Raw genomic sequence first — 20,748 nt, 5'->3', positions numbered from 1 at the left:
GGTCGCTTACTCTGAGGGAAGAACATAGACTGAAAGTATTTGAGAACAGGATCCTGAGAAGAATATTCGGACCCAAGAGGAACGAGAATGGGGAATGGCGGAAGCTTCATAACGAGGAACTACATAGTTTATACGGTTTACCCAACATTGTTAGGGTCGTCAAGTCTAGGAGGCTTAGGTGGGCAGGTCATGTAGCTAGAATGGAAGAAAGTAGAAACGCTTTGAAAGTCGTGACTGGTAGACCCATAGGAAAACGACCATTAGGAAGACCTAGGCGCAGATGGGAGGACAATATTAAGATGGATCTCGCAGAGATAGGAATACAAAGTAGAAACTGGATGCAATTAGCTAAGGATAGAAGTCAGTGGAGAGCTTTTGTGAACGCGGCACTGAAGCTCCGGGTTCCATAGGCCATAGAGTTAGTTAATCATAATGTATATATAATATGGCGTGTAGAGGCCACGAAATGAGCAAATCCAGTGAAATGTGTTCCATTTCCTCACGATCACCATACTCCCTATTTCTTCTCTCTTGTTGCCAATCGAAAGCAACAGAAGTGTTCTCGGCTAAATAAATAAAACGTAGAGCTTAGAACAATATAATATATCTCGTTCATGAGTATACAGTTGTTATTTATTTAATTACTTTCTATGGACAAATGAAATAATAATTCTTCCTCGTTTCAGGTTAGTAACACAAGGATTCAATAAGCCCGGCCATCATCAGCGATCTTCGTATGGTAGCGATTCTAGCTATGTTCCTCGTTTGCTGCCAAGAATTCCAGTAACATCGCAGTTTCTTCTGGAGCTGCTGCATGCTGTTTATTTTGCCATGTAAGTAAAGTTAATCTATAACGAAGTATTGCTAAAGTCTGTTCATAACGAACAACACTTAAATCTTTCATTCAAGCAGGTCATTTCTCAATTAACTTGTATACTGTTCCTAGTATTTAACTATGTAATTAATACTTTAATACACTATTTTGGGAAGATTTAAGATTGAGATTGTAGGATTAGGATTAGGAATTAGTTTTCTGGGCTTTCGGCATCTATGGCCATGTTAGGCCGTCACTAGGATTAGGATTAGGAATTAGATTTCTGGGCTTTCAGCATCTATGGCCATGTTAGGCCGTCACTAGGATTAGGATTAGGAATTAATTTCTGGGCTTTCGGCATCTATGGCCATGTTAGGCCGTCACTAGGATTAGGATTAGGAATTAATTTCTGAGCTTTCGGCATCCATGGCCATGTTAGGCCGTCACTAGGATTAGGATTAGGAATTAGATTTCTGGTCTTTCAGCATCTATGGCCATGTTAGGCCGTCACTAGGATTAGGATTAGGAATTAGATTTCTGGGCTTTCGGCATCTATGGCCATGTTAGGCCGTCACTAGGATTAGGATTAGGAATTAGATTTCTGGGCTTTCGGCATCTATGGCCATGTTAGGCCGTCACTAGGATTAGGATTAGGAATTAGATTTCTGGTCTTTCAGCATCTATGGCCATGTTAGGCCGTCACTAGGATTAGGATTAGGAATTAATTTCTGGGCTTTCGGCATCTATGGCCATGTTAGGCCATCACTAGGATTAGGATTAGGAATTAGTTTTCTGGGCTTTCGGCATCTATGGCCATGTTAGGCCGTCACTAGGATTAGGATTAGGAATTAATTTCTGGGCTTTCGGCATCTATGGCCATGTTAGGCCGTCACTAGGATTAGGATTAGGAATTAATTTCTGAGCTTTCGGCATCTATGGCCATGTTAGGCCGTCACTAGGATTAGGATTAGGAATTAGATTTCTGGGCTTTCAGCATCTATGGCCATGTTAGGCCGTCACTAGGATTAGGATTAGGAATTAGATTTCTGGGCTTTCGGCATCTATGGCCATGTTAGGCCGTCACTAGGATTAGGATTAGGAATTAGATTTCTGGGCTTTCGGCATCTATGGCCATGTTAGGCCGTCACTAGGATTAGGATTAGGAATTAGATTTCTGGTCTTTCAGCATCTATGGCCATGTTAGGCCGTCACTAGGATTAGGATTAGGAATTAATTTCTGGGCTTTCGGCATCTATGGCCATGTTAGGCCATCACTAGGATTAGGATTAGGAATTAGTTTTCTGGGCTTTCGGCATCTATGGCCATGTTAGGCCGTCACTAGGATTAGGATTAGGAATTAATTTCTGGGCTTTCGGCATCTATGGCCATGTTAGGCCGTCACTAGGATTAGGATTAGGAATTAATTTCTGGGCTTTCGGCATCTATGGCCATGTTAGGCCGTCACTAGGATTAGGATTAGGAATTAATTTCTGGGCTTTCGGCATCTATGGCTCTGTTAGCCCGTCACGTGTGAGGGATGACGTCCCTCGGCGAGCACACTATCCGGAGAAAGAAAGGGAAGGAAACGGTCTGGGACCTATATTTTAGGTACCACCCCGGCATTTGCCTGGCGTGAATGAGGAAACCCCAGGAAAGTCTCACTCGGAATGGATGGCCTGAAAACCTTTTTATACTTTTTCGGCCGAGTATCCTCACTGTGAATCGAACCCGGAACCGCACGCACCAAGATTGAGAATGTAATGTAAGAATGACAATACAGATTATTTAGATGGATGTCCGAACTACGTTTCTGCTGACTGAACACAGCGACTCCATCCATGTTCCCGTTTATGGAAGCATTCGTAGAAATCCTTCTTGGGAAGCCTTAAGAATTTTATTCTCATGTCTTGAATTTCTTATATAATGTCAAATCTCTTCCCTTTGAATAGCACCTTCAATTTTGAAAGACAAGGGGGGGGGGGAGGTAGCAGATGGTGATTTGAGAAGGCACAGTGATCGTGATACAAAATCCAAAATCCAATTCTTGGCATACCAGACTCCCCTCCTCGTACGCCCTCCTGCAATCGCTAGAAAACAATCCATAGCATGACTGGTTAATTGTTTGCCTCCTTTTGCACGGTGCACAAATTCGGTAGAATCAAAGATAAAGAAATAATAATTGTTAAAATTACTAAATGAACTGATAGGCTGCGTACCTTTAAAAGATAAGTTTGAATTCCGTTTAACCAACCGTATTCTTAATACTTACAAATTGCTAAATGTAAGGTAAAACCAATATTTAACTTTGTTAACTACAAAACACAACTTAAGTTTTTTACTCCAATGAATCACCTGAAGGGTTGGTGAAATTCCGTATCACAAACAAGAAGAAAACATTCTTTGAGACCACAAAGAGTGGAGAGGCTGTTTGAAATTTAGCATTGTGATTTACAACTGTGTTTCTACGTTTATACCATTGGATTACGGATAGTGAAGTTCAAAGGTTTTTATAATAGAGGGTCAGTTGATTTTGATAATTTGAGCCCCAGTAAGCTTTCTAGATTATGAGTGCAGAATTAAAATACTAAGTTCCTCATCCACGATTATTTAACCAAAGACATAAAAAGGAGGAAACTATTATGTGACTCGGAACTTTACCAACCCTTCAAGTGTTTATTGGAGTAAAATTTTCAGTTGTGTTTTGCTGCTAATGAAGTTTAATATAATAGTTTTTCCCAAGGCGTAAGATCAGCATTATGTCAATCCACTATTTAATATAAGTATTTCTTTAATTATCACTAATAATGATAAGCCTTCGTCGAAGCGTCTACGAATAAACTGTAAGAATATTAGGACTTTTATAAGATTTTGACAAAAGAGAGAGATGCCTTTATGGTTAATACAATCAGTTTTGGCGCCTTTTTTGTAAATTGGAACAGTGATTAATTCTTTCCATTCATGTGATAATTCCTGCTTGTTTAAGATTAGGAGAGTGAGTTTGTGTGTGTCATTACACAGTCTTCCTTCTCTATCTAAAATTAACTCAGGAGGAATTTTATGTACACCCAGAGATTTGAGTTTCTTTAATTTCTTTATATTACTTTTTTTCTGTTCGATTCGACTCTGGAATATACGGTTTGTGCTGTGTATTTCACTTTCTCCACGAGCATTATTTTTGTCTACGTGTTGAGCAGATTGTCGAAGAAATTAAAATATTGTAAGGATCCCCACATCACGACAGACGCACGTGTCAACTCAACACGTGCTATTGATTATAAACAACCTAGCAGACAAGAAGCCGACACGAAGGACACCGAGGAACGCCGAAAGAAGATGGACCTCACGGAAGGACCCGAAGAGGACAAATAAAAGGAGGACCACCGAGGGACCCAGCATCAGTCGTCCAACTGATCAAATCACCTGCACCGCCCTGAGGTCGCACTGGACTAGGGGTCCTTTCTACAACCAAGCCTCGCGAAGCTGCCTTAAGCTGAAGGGGCTATCCTTCAAGACTCACTGGAACCGGCAGGTGCCTTGGAGACTGCCTTGAGAGAAGGGGCACCGTGCAAAACACCTATTCTCCTCTTACTTGGACATTAACAAGATAGACACTATTTTGCTCTTTGTAAATCAAAGACGTTTTGTATTCATCAAATTTTAATAAATTGGTGAAGGGGATAAAATCTCGGTCCATTATTGACTCTACCAAAATCATTACAATATCATCCGTATTAGTGACGCTGATAGCCCGCTTTCTTTAGTATACAGGATTGTTGTAAAGTCCTTGCTATAAAACAAATACTTATAACTATTTTTAGAAAATAATGATACTGCAGTAAAATACATTTTAAAGTGTGCGATGATCTGTAAATTTTTGGTTGGCAATACTATCACAATAATGAGGTTGGCAGCACTGCTGAGAAACAAAAGTCATGAAAATGACGACGGTACAAGAGAAAGTATAGTGTGTGTGTTTGTTGGTATGCAGAAGTGAAATCAGGTGAGTTGGTACAATGAAACTTTAGACGAGTGTACAAAAAAAGTGCCTCCTGATGTCAGGAGTATAAAGAGTTGGTACAGCAAGTTTCTGGCTATCGGGAGTGTTTGTGGTATGCAAAGAAATGGTCGGCCGCCAGTGAGCCCAAAGATGGTGTGAAGGGTTGCTGACAACCTGGAGAGAAGTCACAAGAAAACCGATTCCACGGCAGTCGCTGGAGTTGGGAATCCCTCGGTGAACAACGCGCAAGATAATGCGTAAACATTTGAAAGCCAAATCGTACAAGATTAAATTAGTGCATGAACTGGCAGATGATCAAGACACGAGACTGGAATTCTGTGAACTGATGCTGAAACGACTGGATGATGACAGGGAACTTCTGCAGTCACTCATGTTCTCAGGTGAGGCAACTTTCCAAGTTTCAGGGAGAGTAAACAGGCACACCTGTCTTTTTGGGGAACTGAAATCTTATGAATATGAAACGCACGGAAGAGACAGCTCGAAAGTGATTGTGTGGTGTGCCGTATCTATGGACCACCTCATAGACCCGTTTTTCTTTGACGAAAACACTGTAACAGGGGAGACAAACCTTCAAATGCTTACAAATTTCATGATCCGTGAATTGATTAGGTTGGGAATCAAGGATCGCATCCACTACCAGCAAGACGGAGCCTTTCCCCCCACATTTTGCACAAGTCGTCTGGAACTACCTTGACCGTGAGCAACCTGGCAGGTGGATTGGAAGCAGAGGCCCCACTCTTTGGCCTACCAGGTCCCCCGATTTGACACCTACGATTTTTGGTTATAGGGTCACGTTGAGACACATGTGTATGCGGGAAAACCAAAGGACTTGCAGGACCTAAGATTAGTGAGGTGATTAATAATTTCTGACGACTCTAGACGGAATAGCATTCACGGATTTCGACGGAGGTTGCAGGAATATATGGATGTCAGCGGAGCCCAACTAGAGTTCTAGCGATGATGATACAAAATGTAAGTCTCAATAAAAATCTTAGCATTTATTTCACTGCAATATCATTATTTATGAAAAAACGTTATAAGCATTTGTTTTGTAGCAAGGACTTTATAACAGCCCTTTATTAGTACGTCGTTGATAACCTTTCTTAAATTCGTTGATGCCTTTATACATGTCCCGAATATTGTTGTTTTTACTGTTATCTGCAATAATTTTAGCTTTCGAAATATCGCATTTCTTTGCTCTAAAAGTTGTGGAAGTTTCCCGCATGATATCCACGAAATTTTATACTGTTCTATCGTTAAAGTTTTGTAACCAACGCAGTTTGGTCTGTTTTCTCTCCTCTAATAGCTTAGTGCATTCCTAGTCGAACCATTGTTTGTTTCTATATATTTTCGTATGTCCTGTTTTTCTGTTTCTGAAATTTTAATCCTGGCCCTGATTTTAATTCAAGTATCCTCAATACTAGTGCATTCCAAACCTTCTAAAACCGAATATCTATTCGACACTTTGGTCTGGTATTTCTCTTTACTCTGATCCACCTTTAATTGCTTCAAATTAAATCTTTCCGTTTGCAGATACTGAATATACTATGAGGAATAGGAGTTTAAAATTATATCTGTAAGATCAGGAAGTTAATCAATGAGAGGTCTGGGTACGAGGAACGTTCCGAAAGTGAGTTTCGTCATTTGTTTTGAAAATTATGATGGTATACTAGGTGAAACAATCAATCTCCATAAGAAACTACAGCCATTGCTGGTTCAACAACGGAAGGAGTGTCAGAGGAGATGGAATGACATGCTCAAACCGCCGAAGAAGAGAGAGAAGGAGCAGACCGGCATACCCGAGGTTATTCGAATAAAAACCACGATGGCAGACAGATGTGTGCCGGAAACGTGGTCACCAATGGAGGCACATGGGGCGTCCTTCCACATCCACGAATGGAAACAACATTACTAGAGTATACGACATGGTGTCAGCGGACAGGCGCCTTACATTGTCAGACGAGTTGTCCACACTGCATATTTGTCGTACTCAGGTCCATCACATGCTCCATGATGTGTTGGGTTACCGAAAAGTGTCAGCAAGATGGGTGCCGAGAAACCTGACCACAGATCACAGGAGTGCAAGAATGGGAATGAGCGTCAAATACTTGATGCGGTACACGCGAGAGGGAAAATAGTTCCTGTTCAGAATCATCACAGGTGATGAGATACGGGTACACCACTTTACCCCAGAAACCAAGGCCGCCTCAATGACAAGGAAGCATTCCAGTTCACCAGGGAGGAAAATATTCAAAGTGTCACTCTCCTCAGGCAAGGTTATGGGACGCGAAAAGTGTGATTTTCCTTGATTTCCTCCATGAAGGGACCATTAATGCGGCACGCTACTGCGACACCCTCGCCAAACTCAGGTCCGCCATCCCACGAAAGAGACCAGGGCTCTTAAGTGAAGGTGTTGTGCTCTTGGACGACAACGCAAAACCACACACAGCAAGGCTCTCACAGATCAGATTCGTCGCTTTGGATGGGGGAGATTGGATCACCATACCTACAGCCTATACCTTGCCCCCATCAGACTTTCACCTGTTCCGTGTATTGAAAGCCGCACTCTTGGAATGTCACTTCCAAAACAATGCTGGGGTGGAGGAGGCTGTACAACAATTCCTGCATCGCAGGGCACAGAATTTTACCAGTGGTTCGTTCAAACTGATTGCACGCTACGACAAATGTCTCAGTGTCAGTGGCGCAAGGTGTATAGTTCATGATGCCATGGTGTATTTGTGTTTGGCAATATAGTTTCCGCGAAAAAAAAAAATAATAAAATAACGAAACACTTTCGAAACGTCCCTCGTAGTTATTGAGATAAGCCATATGACACCCCCTTGTGGCTTTTTCAATTGACACATTAAGAACTGTAGCTTAAGTATTAAACTGAACTGCTCGTATGAATATAAATTGGTCTATTGTGAGAAAAATAATAGGACAAGAGCAGCTTCACATATGGTAGTAGGTATATTGTGTTTCCATTGTTATTGGCAGAAGAGAAAGTAATATGTGAGGAACCCTCGTAGGAGAGGAGAGAAAAGAAAAAAATGATTTAAAACCAGCTAGTAGTAACAAGGCACAGAATGCTTTTTAACTGATACTTCAATGAGAGAGAGAGAGAGAAAAGAATCGTTGAATAGCTGTAGACCATGCAAGTTATGTAGTGCTTAGTTATAATCAGATTAAAGTAATCTTGTTATGAATGCATCCGTTGTTTCCTTTTCTCTTTCTTTCTTGGCGAGAAGCCAAAATATGACGATTAGCCCGTGACACAGAACATGTCAAAAATTCCCATCTGACTGAAAAATGGGACTAGGTCGTCAAATGTCATGTTATGTGTATCTCTTCGTTGTACACATTTGTATTGTGTGTACTCATTAGCAATTGTATTCATGTATATTCTCTTCAGGCGCAAAACGAGGATATTTTGTTGAGGATGGTCCAAACGTTAACATAAGGCATGCGTGTTTCGGTTTAGGTGGGTAAAATTATTGATTTGGGGGCAAAGATATATTAAGTGTGGAGAAACTTATTAAAAATAAGTATCACGTGACTGCAGCTAATTTTCAATACTGCACAAACGTACAAATAGAGTGAGTGACAGGAGATTTTTTTTTTTTAAATTAAAACGAAAGGGTTACAGAGGAAGGCCATTCCGAAAGAGAATATTAGGTGTTTAGAGCAGTGACCGCTCAGCTAATGAACTGTTATGACCCATTGAGTTCTTACATCTTCAACGGATTAACTCTACTTCAAGTTTCTTATTACCTTGTTTGTAAAAGCCAAACATTGTTAGTGCATCACGCTTATTCGTAATAGGAGGCAGTAACGCTAATAGATGTCGCTAGCTGGAAAATGGACGAGATCATCAAATGTCATGTTTGAAAAGTGACTAATTTTGGCTATGGGAACTGAACTTGAAAAGTGTTATTTTGCGTTTTATATTATTTTGAATTTGTATTTGTAGCTGACATTAAAAGAACGAAGGAAAAGAAAAAAAAAAACATTGGGTTGCTGTTATTTTTTTTACACTATAATTTATAGACCAGTAAACACAACGCTACTTATTTTAGATTTTTGTATACTACTTGCGTTGTTAATGCTAGGGAAAAGATGAGGAAAAGAAAGAAAAAAAATTATTTAGGATAACACCATATATTTTGCATTTTTGTTTATTTAACTTTTTTTGTAATAAACGTATAACAAAAAGACTTTTATTGACATTTATGATTGTGGATAGTTAGATTTAGGGAAAAAAAAAATTTTTGTATTTTGTTTAAGTTTCTTAAACCTTTTAACGCCAACACAATTCAAAGGTAAATAACAATATAAATTAAGCCGCACTGTACTAACAGTAAAGAGAGTTGTTTACTTTTTTAGACAATAGCATAAAGTTTTTGGTAGGCTATTTTACCAAAGGAAAATTATTAATTACATTACCACTTGTGAACATTTTATTGTAAAGAAGAGACCTACGGCTCCGTAGATTAATTTTTTTTTTTTAGTACATAATTTTTTTACTTTATCCGCATTCAATTGCTAAGAGGGCATTTTCCTTGACATTTATTATTAGCAGCGGCGGTAATAATATTAAACTTTGTAGTACATTATGGGGAACACAAAACCAGCTAGTGAAATTTAGACTTGACTTTTGACACTTTCGCATTGAAGTACGAGTGGTATCGTACACCCACCGTTTTAATGTGCCTCACTGATTTAGTGAGCAACATTACAATTAAACATAACAGGACAACTTGAGAATGCAAACTTGGGGTGTGGCGACTTAATGCTTAGATTGTAAATTATATAGATATACTTATGTATATAGTTATTGATAAACAATACGAAATGCCCACTGCTAGATAGACGTAAATTAGCCATTGCTAATTAATTTTTAATTTATTAAATAGAATACCTGAGAGAATAGACAACATGGAATATTTGTTGCTAATATATATGTGCTAGATGGTAGCGAGTAATATATTATACATTTAGACAATTTTAAGAGATGATTTTTTTATTTAGAGCAAGAGAGAAATGGTTTTGATATTAGATTATTTTGTTGGCGTATGATTTAACTTACTGGATAGAGACTTATTTTTGTTTACTTGGATATATTACGGACAAAACTCATTTTGGACAATATTATGGACATTATAAACTGATTTGGATAATATATATATATGTATACACCAAGAAAACTGAGAATTATTGAATGTATATTATTGTTTGTTTATAAGTAATTTGTAGTAAGATAATGAACACACGAAGATATTAATATGACGTTAGATGTTATATTTAAAACAATTTGGACAACTATAAACGGTGGATAATTTTTTCCGCAACTTTCCGGATGATACCAGTTTTTTTACCAGACGGAATAAAAGGAAATAGACATATTTACCTAGTAGACAGTTACCAAAGCTCACCCGACCGTGGTTTTACTTTACGAATAGGGACACTGAGGAAACACTGTGAAACAGCACTCCAGGGTGGCGACCGGTCTTGACGACTTTTCCAACATTTTACCATGTGTACAGCTATAACCTTGGCGTGGATTGATTACACCCCCTCCTTGGTTAACAGCAAAGCATACGTTTTACTGTTATTTTCACCAGGTAGACCAACAATTACTGCAAAGCTGCTGCAATGTTTATTTTTATAACAGCGACCACAGTTAGACACATTAAATTCCGGAGAGGCAGGCTGAGCTGACAACAAGTAATATAGGACGAAGTCCCTTGCCAAGAAAACGTAGTAAGGGTGGACGGAAATTTATAACGTTAAGAGAAGGAGGCCATACATTAATCGAGTTTAGTTTTGGAGACAGCACAAAAAGGGATTTTTGAACTTTAGCTTTTGTTACATTAACAGTTAGGAAATATTTAACCAATCTTAGCCATACTCTAAAACGCACAGGTTGAATATGCGACGAATTACTCAAGAAACTTCAACAAATTTGAATGAGAACCGTTTGTCCATTGACAGTTCAGGAACATTTAAATTCCACAAAAGCAAGTATGACAGTAACCAGTAATACGTCAGACACACATACGCTGAACAAATTTTAGACGAATCCTTTTTTTTTAAATTACCACGTATTTATTCTTCCAATATATTGTTTAACCACAGCGAGACTTAAGAGGATATCTATAATAAAATAACGACCACTTATTACATGGTTTACTGTAAATTAATATCCAAATTATGGACAATCGTGCTTTTTACCACACCACGGCCATGTTTGCAGTTCGTAGTACAAAGAAAAGGTGAACCAGAGGGGGCTCTCCACAGCCCTCTCACTTTCGGATTGGTCATTCCATACTACGCATTAGAGCGCAGAATGGAAATAACAGATTTTATAATAAAATAAATATAACTAAAGGAGAATAAAAATTATATAAACGAGCATTTATATATGCAGATTTATAATAATTTTTTTGTTTTACATGAAACACATACAAAGAGAAGTAGCATATTATATTTACACGCACTAGTTTAATTGTTGATTATTTTGAATTTTTTATGAGAGTTGAGAATTGAGAAAATATAATAAGAAATAATATTAACTGAGAGCCGATTGAACATTTTTGTAAATATTTTTTTTTTGAGAAAATGTAACGTTTAAAGAGGAACGTTACATCCACCCAGAGGACAAGAAAAAAAAATTCTCTTTTTTTTTTTTTTACCCTATATATTATTAGTTAGAAGTTATTTATATGGATAATTTCGAAGAAGTTTATTTCTTCGTTCTTTGGAACAGTTGAATTTCTTTAAATTATGGAAATTCTGCGTTCTTACACTTTTCCCAGTGAGGGTATGCAAAATCACTGAGTTTTTTAGAACCCTTTTAGCTAAGAAAGGGCTTGAGAAACATTTTATATATTTAGCAAATTTTCCTTTAACTGAAGAGGAAAGATGGTGAAGTTTAATTATTATTAGGTTTTTTTTTTAACTTAACCTTCCTTCCTGTTTGTTTTAAAGATTTTTTAGTTTTATTAGTAATTTTAGGATACAATGTAATATGACGATTTTGGGTAGGTGTTTTTTTTAGAACATTAGGCCAAGGAAATTTTTTTTAAATGCTTTAATAGCAGAATAAGATAAAAATAGCTTTGCAGGCGTACAATTAATGCTATTATATAATGAATAATTTAGGAGTTTTTGACATTGCTTTAGTATAGTATTTTATTTAGAATGATTACTATGACATTTTAAACGAATAATTTGGTTGAGTTTTTTATGGCTTTTTTTTGTTAAACTATTTGAAGACGGGGAATAACTAGATGTTAATATGGATTTTATATTATGTTTTTTACAATAGTTTTGCCAGAGGCGCGAAATAAACTGTGAACCTTTATCCGAGACAATGGCATTAGGATAAGGGAACAAATAAAAATAATTTTTTTTTAATATTGAAATTATACCTTTAACATGAGCAGTTTTTAAAGGAAAGAAACAAACAAATTTAGAATAAACATTAATAATAGATAAAATATAATAATAATTATTACTAACTGGGAGCTTTTCAACGAGATTTACCGCTAGGCAGTCGTGAGGTTGACTAGCTTTTATATGAATTTTTTTTTAAGTATTACTTGATTGGCGAACTTTGTTTCAGCACAATCAAGACAATTTTTAATATACTGTCGAATTGACAGTTTTTGTTTTTTTTAATAAAATAAAGAATGACATAAAGACATACATTTTTTAGCTTCAAAATGACCACGTGAATGGACTATTTTAATTATTTTTTTTATTAACTCTTGAGGAATAACCAAAAGCCATTGGTTTGAATTTTTATGCTTGAAATATAACAAACCTTGATAACAAGTGACATGTTCCGAGGAACTATCCAATAAAGACCTTAACTTAATACAGAAGTCGTCGTACTTCTGCTTTTCCCTGACTTTTTTCAGGTTGAAAAGAGATGAATCTTGAACAGACAAGAAATTGACATGATACTCTTTTAACTTTGAAGACACTTCCGGTGGATTTTTACTCAATGTATTCGCGACAAAATTTAGATTTCCTGGACAATGCTTGAAGACAAGGTTAAACCTTTGTAATTTAAGAAGCATACGAGTTGTTTTAGTATTTAAGTTTTTTATAGAAAAAGAATGAGTGACTGCAGCATTATCCGTATGGATATATGCAGTTTTTTTAAGAATATATTGTGAAAAACGTTTACATAAAAATAAAACAGAGAGCAATTTTAATTGAAAAGAAGACAATGAAAGTTTGTGAGGTTTAACTTTACGACTAGCGTAGGCGATGACATTTGGATGATTGGACCCATTAGGGTACTGTGCTAGAAAACCAGCCAAATTCTCAGAACAAGCATCCGAATGGATGTGAAATGGCAAATTGAAATTTGGTTGTTTTAATGCAGGTGGATTACTGACGATTTTTCGCAATTTATAAAAGAGATTTAAAACTTTAGGAGTGAGTTTGTACTTAACATTTTTTTTAATAAGATTGTACAACGGAGAAGTAAGAGTTGAATAATTGGGAATGAACTGCTGTTGCCATCCCAATAATCCTAGAAATTGACGCATTTTTTTCTTGGTTTTTGGGATGGGATAGCAACGGATTGGCTTATTATGACGTGGGTTAACTTTAACAGTCTGACCAGTAATGATATGTTTTAAGAAGTTTACTTCCGTTAGAAGGAAACGACACTTTTGGAAATTTAGGGAAAAATTCCCACGTTTAAAAATTTTGAACACACGCTCCAGATGGGCGAAGTGTTCGTCTAGAGAAGTGTTAGATATTAAAATATCGTTTAGAAACAAAGTGACAAAATTTTTAGTACTTTGATTGAAGTAACTATGCATGACGCTTTGGAAAATAGCGGGCGCACTCTTGATTTTTTGAGGTAAGACCATTATTACGTATTGTTGCCCTTTATAAATAAAACTCGTACAGGGGTATGACGAAGGATGGAGACCTACGCTATAGTATTTTGATGAACAGTTAAACTTTGAAAAGTATTGCGCTTTTGTTACATGGTTTAATATATTACTTATTGGTTTTACCTGAGCTTTAGGAGCTTGGATATGGTGGTTTAGTAGGCGAAAATTAATTACAGGTTTAACAGCACCAGACGCCTTGCGAACACAATGCATGGGGTTTCGGTACGGTGAGGTTTGTTTACGGGCTATGCCTAATTTAATTCATTTTTGTAACTTTGCCTCAAATTCCATTTTTATGGATTTTGGCACAGAATAACACGGTTTTACGACAGGTTTTTTGTTAGTTAATTTTATCTTGTACAAGGGTGTTTGTATCCTACGAGGATACTTGCAGAAAATATTACGATATTGGAGTAACAAATTATATAAACGTTGCTTAACGTTAGTATTTAAATTTTTTTGAGATGAGATATAATTTTGAATTTTAGTACTTGAAAGGTTAGATTTAGGAACTATATGCACATTTGACATAGAAAAGGTAACTGGATTTTTTTACTGAAGGAGGAACCTCTAAAATGTTGATATCAGAACACAAAAGTTCGGAAGGAAGCGATTCCTGCTTATTGGATGGCCATTTAGTCCTCCCGATTTCAACTTTGTTCGAAGACAAAGCTACTATAAGAATACTAGGTTGATTAGTCGGAATTACGACATGACTACCAGCATTATCACGCAATCGGATTTCTTTCCTCTCCCTGTCGATAACAGCTTTGAATTTGTCTAAAAATGGACAACCCAGAATAAGATCTGTTCGAAGATATTTTATGACAAACAACGGAATATCAAATAAATGACCCTGAATATTTAAACTAAATATCTGGACACCTTGAACCGAAAACTTCTCTGTATCGGCAAAGGCACCTAACGACAAACCAGTATATGGTCGCAATTTAGCAGATGAAAATTTTAATTTTAACTGTTTCCAAATATTCCAGTCCAAAAGGCATAAATCTGATTTACAGTTAATAGTACAGGTTAATTGGACTCCGCCAATGTTTCCTTTAACAACGGGGGAAGAAGAAAAATAATAGTTGGGCTTTTCTTTTTCTTCATCCTTTTCAACTACAAAGTTTACATTAAATGATATGACATTATTACTTTTGTTATTATTTACATTTCCAGATAATGACTCCACCAAGACATTATAAGTTTTGACGTTAGTTTTTGAATCATTATCTACGGGGACTGGAGAAATACAGCAGTCGTTTCCCCCCGTGTTTGGAAAAGACTGCAACCTTAGTTTTCCGAAGTAGATGAAGGCTGATCTTCCCTTGGATTGGAAGATGTTTCATTTCGTCTCCTATCATTATTTTGATATCTTCCGTTACGTCCTCGATTTTTTCCACGATAACGGTTTTTACCATTTTTTCGATATTGATTATTATACTGATAATTATTATTATTATTGTTATTGTTATTATTATTCCTATTTTTAGTTTGAATATAGCTTAAAAATTCAGTTTGACAGCTACTGTCAACATGTTTTGAATTACGATTAACGATTTTAGCTTGCTTAGCGAATACTTTTTTTGTTGGAGGCCTAACTTCATGTATAGAAGTATTTTCAATCCCAGATAATAACACTATTTTATTCATTAATTTATTAACACTATTATACTGCTGAACGGACAGCAAACGCATGTCCCTAGGCGGTAAACAATTCAAAATTAATTCCACAAGTTCCGAAGTATTCGGAGTTTTGCATATATTGTAGTAACTTTTAACTACAAACCAAACGTAGTTTAACAATGAAGCAAATTTTGCTTTATTATAGCGCAAAGATTGTAATGATTTTTTTTGTGCACGCTCTATTTGAGGTGAACAATATTGATTTTTAAAAAGACGCATAAAATTTTGATAAGTTTTAATTTTAGGAGCTACTGAGCTATACTAAGCAAATGTGGCTTGCACCATATAATGTTTTATGACTTGTAATTTGTTTTTATTAGTAAGTGAATATATACTTAAACATTTTTTAAGATTTTTCAAAAAACTTTTTTGGGGTTTTAGGTTTGATATTTTTAGAATACGAAGGAAAAGATTGTAAATCTTTCTGCTTAATTGCAAAAGGCAATGAATGCGGTGCTATACCACTAAAGGTGGCAACACTGTTTTGCGGTACCGGATTATTTGGCACAATAGTAGTGTGAAAAACACTAGGATCATAACTAGGCTTTAAATAGCTAGTATTAAACACTGGTGGGCTATTCCCAACATGAGAAGTAATTCCTTTTGACATTGACCATGTGACAGTGTCAGTAGTACGAGTACTATTACTTACATTATTGCTGTAATGAACAAAAGAATTAACATTTGGAAAAACATTTAAAGCACTAGCAATTACTTTGGTTTCACTAGGACTAGCTGGAAACTCGTATTTAATATTTGGTTTTGATTGCACAAACATAGGTTTACTCAGATAACTAACAGAATTAGTAACAGACGCATTGCATTCAGCAGACGTACTAACAATAGTGTTAACAGGCAAATTATCCCTTGACTCAGAAAACGACACTAAAGAATTTTCACTAATACAAGGACGTTTACAGGGAACACCTTCTTTACTCAGGCTCCCACACTCAACTGACGTAAATTTAGGTTTCTGCAATTTATTTACTTTATTAGTTAAGGTTAATACTTCAGAGAAAAGCTTAGATTGACTAGTATTACACCTTTTTAGTTTAATTTTTATTTTTTTATTTTTATTTTTAAGTTTTTTTATTTTATTAAAAACATTTTTTAATGCTTTATGATGAGACTTAGACTTACTTTTTATAGAATTAACACGAGATTTAACAGACTTAATACATAACTTATTATTATTAACTTTTGTTTTTACAGTATTTAACTGCGCTTGCAAATCTTTTTGATTAACAGTGAGAGAACTACAAAGGTTTTTTACACTATCTATTTTTTTATTAATTTTATTAATTGTAGTGGAGAGGCTATGTACATTTTTAACAATGCACTTTTGAATTTTAGCATTATTAGCTTCAGCTTTTTATTACTTTTTGCTATTTTACTTAATACAAGAGCGAACATTTCAGCAAGTTTACTAACGTGCTTTGTTCCTTTTTCGCTACCTTGCGGGGACTTAGGCGAAGAAAAATGCTTGGGAGGTGATTTGTTTTTATGCTCCGACACTTCAGGAGAAGCATGTGCGTTACATTTAGGACAAACCCAAACAAAAGAATCTGAGCTAACGGCTTCAAAAACACTAGAAGTATCTTTTAACTTAATACAAACAAAATGTGACCATTTGTGACACCTGTCACAAGATATAGCACGTTTTTTATTAGAATTAATTTGTTCCGCGGCAGCAAGAGGTTCACTACAACAAATACAAATAATATTATTTCCATTAGGAGGAAGATTCCTCGACTCAGCCGACATTTTTATTTACTGACTTATAAGTTTAATAAACATAAACATATGTGAGCTCTATCCAGTATATTTTATTAACACCAATGCGATAGTTTGTATTACTTGTTTTTTTCCGCATGACACGACAAAAATAGTGTAACATTTTAAACAATAAAATAATCCTGGCTGGGTCGCCAAACTTGAAAAGTGACAATTTTGGCTTGATAAGCCAAACTTGAAAAGTGCTGGTTACGCTAGTTTGATTCCATGGCTGGGTAGCTAAACTTGAGGCGTAACGAAATTTCCCTTAAAATTTTGGCTATGGGAACCGAACCTGAAAAGCGCTACCTTGCGTTTTATATTACTTTGAATTTGTATCCGTAGCTGACATTAAAAGAACGAAGGAAAAGAAAAAAAAACATTGGGTTGCCGTTATTTTTTTTTACACTATAATTTATAGACCAGTAAACACAACGCTACTTATTTCAGATTTTTGTACACTACTTGCGTTGTCAATGCTAGGGAAAAGACGAGGAAAAGAAAGAAAAAAAAAATTATTTAGGAAAACACCATATATTTTGCATCTCTGTTTATTTAACTTTCCTTGTAATAAACGTATAACAAAAAGACTTTTATTGACATTTATGATTGTGGATAGTTAGATTCAGGAAAAAAAAATCTTTGTATTTTGTTTAAGTTTCTTAAACCTTTTAACGCCAACACAACTCAAAGGTAAATAACAATATAAATTAAGCCGCACTGTACTAACAGTAAAGAGAGTTGTTTACTTTTTTAGACAATAGCATAAAGTTTCTGGTAGGCTACTTTACCAAAGGAAAATTATTAATTACATTACCACCCGTGAACATTTCATTGCAAAGAAGAGACCTACGGCTGCGTTGATTAATTTTTCCCTTTTTAGTACATAATTTTTTTACTTCATCCGCATCCAACTGCTAAGAGGGCATTTTCCTCGACATTTACTATTAGCAGCGGCGGTAATAATATTAAACTCTGTAGTACATTATGGGGAACACAAAACCAGCCAGTGAAATTTAGACTTGACTTTTGACACTCCCGCATTGAAGTACGAGTGGTATCGTACACCCACCGTCTTAACGTGCCTCACTGATTTAGTGAGCAACATTACAATCAAACATAACAGGACAACTCGAGAATGCAAACTTGGGGTGCGGCGACTTAATGCTTAGATTGTAAATTATATAGATATACTTATGTATATAGTTATTGATAAACAATACGGAATGCCCGCTGCTAGACAGACGTAAATTAGCCATTGCTAATTAATTTTTAATTTATTAAATAGAATACCTGAGAGAATAGACAACACGGAATACCTGTTGCTAATATATATGTGCTAGATGGTAGCGAGTAATATATTATACATTTAGACAATTTTAAGAGATGATTTTTTTATTTAGAGCAAGAGAGAAATGGCTTTGATATTAGATTATTCCGCTGGCGTATGATTTAACTTACTGGATAGAGACTTATTTTTGTTTACTCGGATATATTACGGACAAAACTCATTTTGGACAATATTATGGACATTATAAACTGATTTGGATAATATATATATATGTATACACCAAGAAAACTGAGAATTATTGAATGTATATTATTGTTTGTTTATAAGTAATTTGTAGTAAGATAATGAACACACGAAGATATTAATATGACGTTAGATGTTATATTTAAAACAATTTGGACAACTATAAACGGTGGACAATTTTTTCCGCAACTTCCCGGATGATACCAGTTTTTTTACCAGACGGAATAAAAGGAAATAGACATATTTACCTAGTAGACAGTTACCAAAGCTCACCCGACCGTGGTTTTACTTTACGAATAGGGACACTGAGGAAACACTGTGAAACAGCACTCCAGGGTGGCGACCGGTCTTGACGACTCCTCCAACATTTTACCATGTGTACAGCTATAACCTTGGCGTGGATTGATTACACCCCCTCCTTGGTTAACAGCAAAGCATACGTTTTACTGCTATTTCCACCAGGTAGACCAACAATCACTGCAAAGCTGCTGCAATGTTCATTTTCATAACAGCGACCACAGTTAGACACATTGATTCCGGAGAGGCAGGCTGAGCTGACAACAAGTAATATAGGACGAAGTCCCTTGCCAAGAAAACGTAGTAAGGGTGGACGGAAATTTATAACGTTAAGAGAAGGAGGCCATACATTAATCGAGTTTAGTTTTGGAGACAGCACAAAAAGGGATTTTTGAACTTTAGCTTTTGTTACATTAACAGTTAGGAAATATTTAACCAATCTCAGCCATACTCCAAAACGCACAGGTTGAATATGCGACGAATTACTCAAGAAACTTCAACAAATTTGAATGAGAACCGTTTGTCCATTGACAGTCCAGGAACATTTAAATTCCACAAAAGCAAGTATGACAGTAACCAGTAATACGTCAGACACACATACGCTGAACAAATTTTAGACGAATCCTTTTTTTTTAAATCACCACGTATTTATTCTTCCAATATATTGTTTAACCACAGCGAGACTTAAGAGGATATCGATAATAAAATAACGACCACTTATTACATGGTTCACTGTAAATTAATATCCAAATTATGGACAATCGTGCTTTTTACCACACCACGGCCATGTTCGCAGTTCGTAGTACAAAGAAAAGGTGAACCAGAGGGGGCTCTCCACAGCCCTCTCACTTTCGGATTGGTCATTCCATACTACGCATTAGAGCGCAGAATGGAAATAACAGATTTTATAATAAAATAAATATAACTAAAGGAGAATAAAAATTATATAAACGAGCATTTATATATGCAGATTTATAATAATTTTTTTGTTTTACATGAAACACAAAATTTAAATTATTTTAAACGATTTGAGCTACTTTTAAAAGTTGCTTAACGCAAACTATAGACATACAAAGAGAAGTAGCATATTATATTTACACGCACTAGTTTAATTGTTGATTATTTTGAATTTTTTATGAGAGTTAAGAATTGAAAAAATATAATAAAAAATAATATTAACTGAGAGCCGATTGAACATTTTTGTAAATATTTTTTTTGAGAAAATGTAACGTTTAAAGAGGAACGTTACATGTTATATGTATTTCTGCCTGCTTAACGCGAAGAGATGTGACTAACATGCACACAGTTTGCATATTTAAGGTTATTGTGATGATTTAGTTTCAGTTTAATTATTTCAAAGTAGGACATGGGCTGGCTGTAAAAAGTATTTAGAGTTTAGCATTAATACGAGGGCTTCCAGAAAGTAACAGATTTTGAAATGAAAAAAATAAATAAATAAATAAATAAATAAAAATAACAGAACGAACAAACCAAATTGTGTTATATACACTTGAAAGGACACTCTCAGGATATTTTTTCACATAATTGCCATGCACATTAAGGCACTTATCATACAGTGGCACAAGTTTTTCAATACTTTCCCGCGATTTCAACCACAGGCTTACACAGGACATGCAGTTCGGCGTCAGTATTAAAGCATTGTGTAGCGAGCCATGTCTTCATCGCGGGAAAGAGATGGTAGTCG

At 35.8% G+C, this 20,748-nt stretch overlaps 1 protein-coding gene across 4 annotated transcripts in view; it reads left to right on the top strand.

The window, feature by feature from the left end:
* Nucleotides 1-20,748, top strand: part of Hyccin (PI4KA lipid kinase complex subunit hyccin) — a 122,819-nt gene that overhangs the window by 55,345 nt on the left and 46,726 nt on the right. For all 4 annotated transcript variants that reach the window (XM_081745152.1, XM_081745151.1, XM_081745153.1 and 1 more), the window contains one exon: nt 687-833. In XM_081745152.1, coding sequence (XP_081601278.1) covers nt 687-833 — 147 coding nt within the window. The remainder of the gene's footprint in view (nt 1-686; nt 834-20,748) is intronic.

Source organism: Thermobia domestica, chromosome 18 (genome assembly GCF_964235325.1).
Source record: "Thermobia domestica chromosome 18, izTheDome1.hap1.1, whole genome shotgun sequence".
In the NCBI taxonomy this organism is placed as follows: domain Eukaryota; kingdom Metazoa; phylum Arthropoda; class Insecta; order Zygentoma; family Lepismatidae; genus Thermobia; species Thermobia domestica.
Note: the sequence above shows the minus strand (reverse complement) of the source record. Positions and strands in the feature narration are given on the sequence as shown.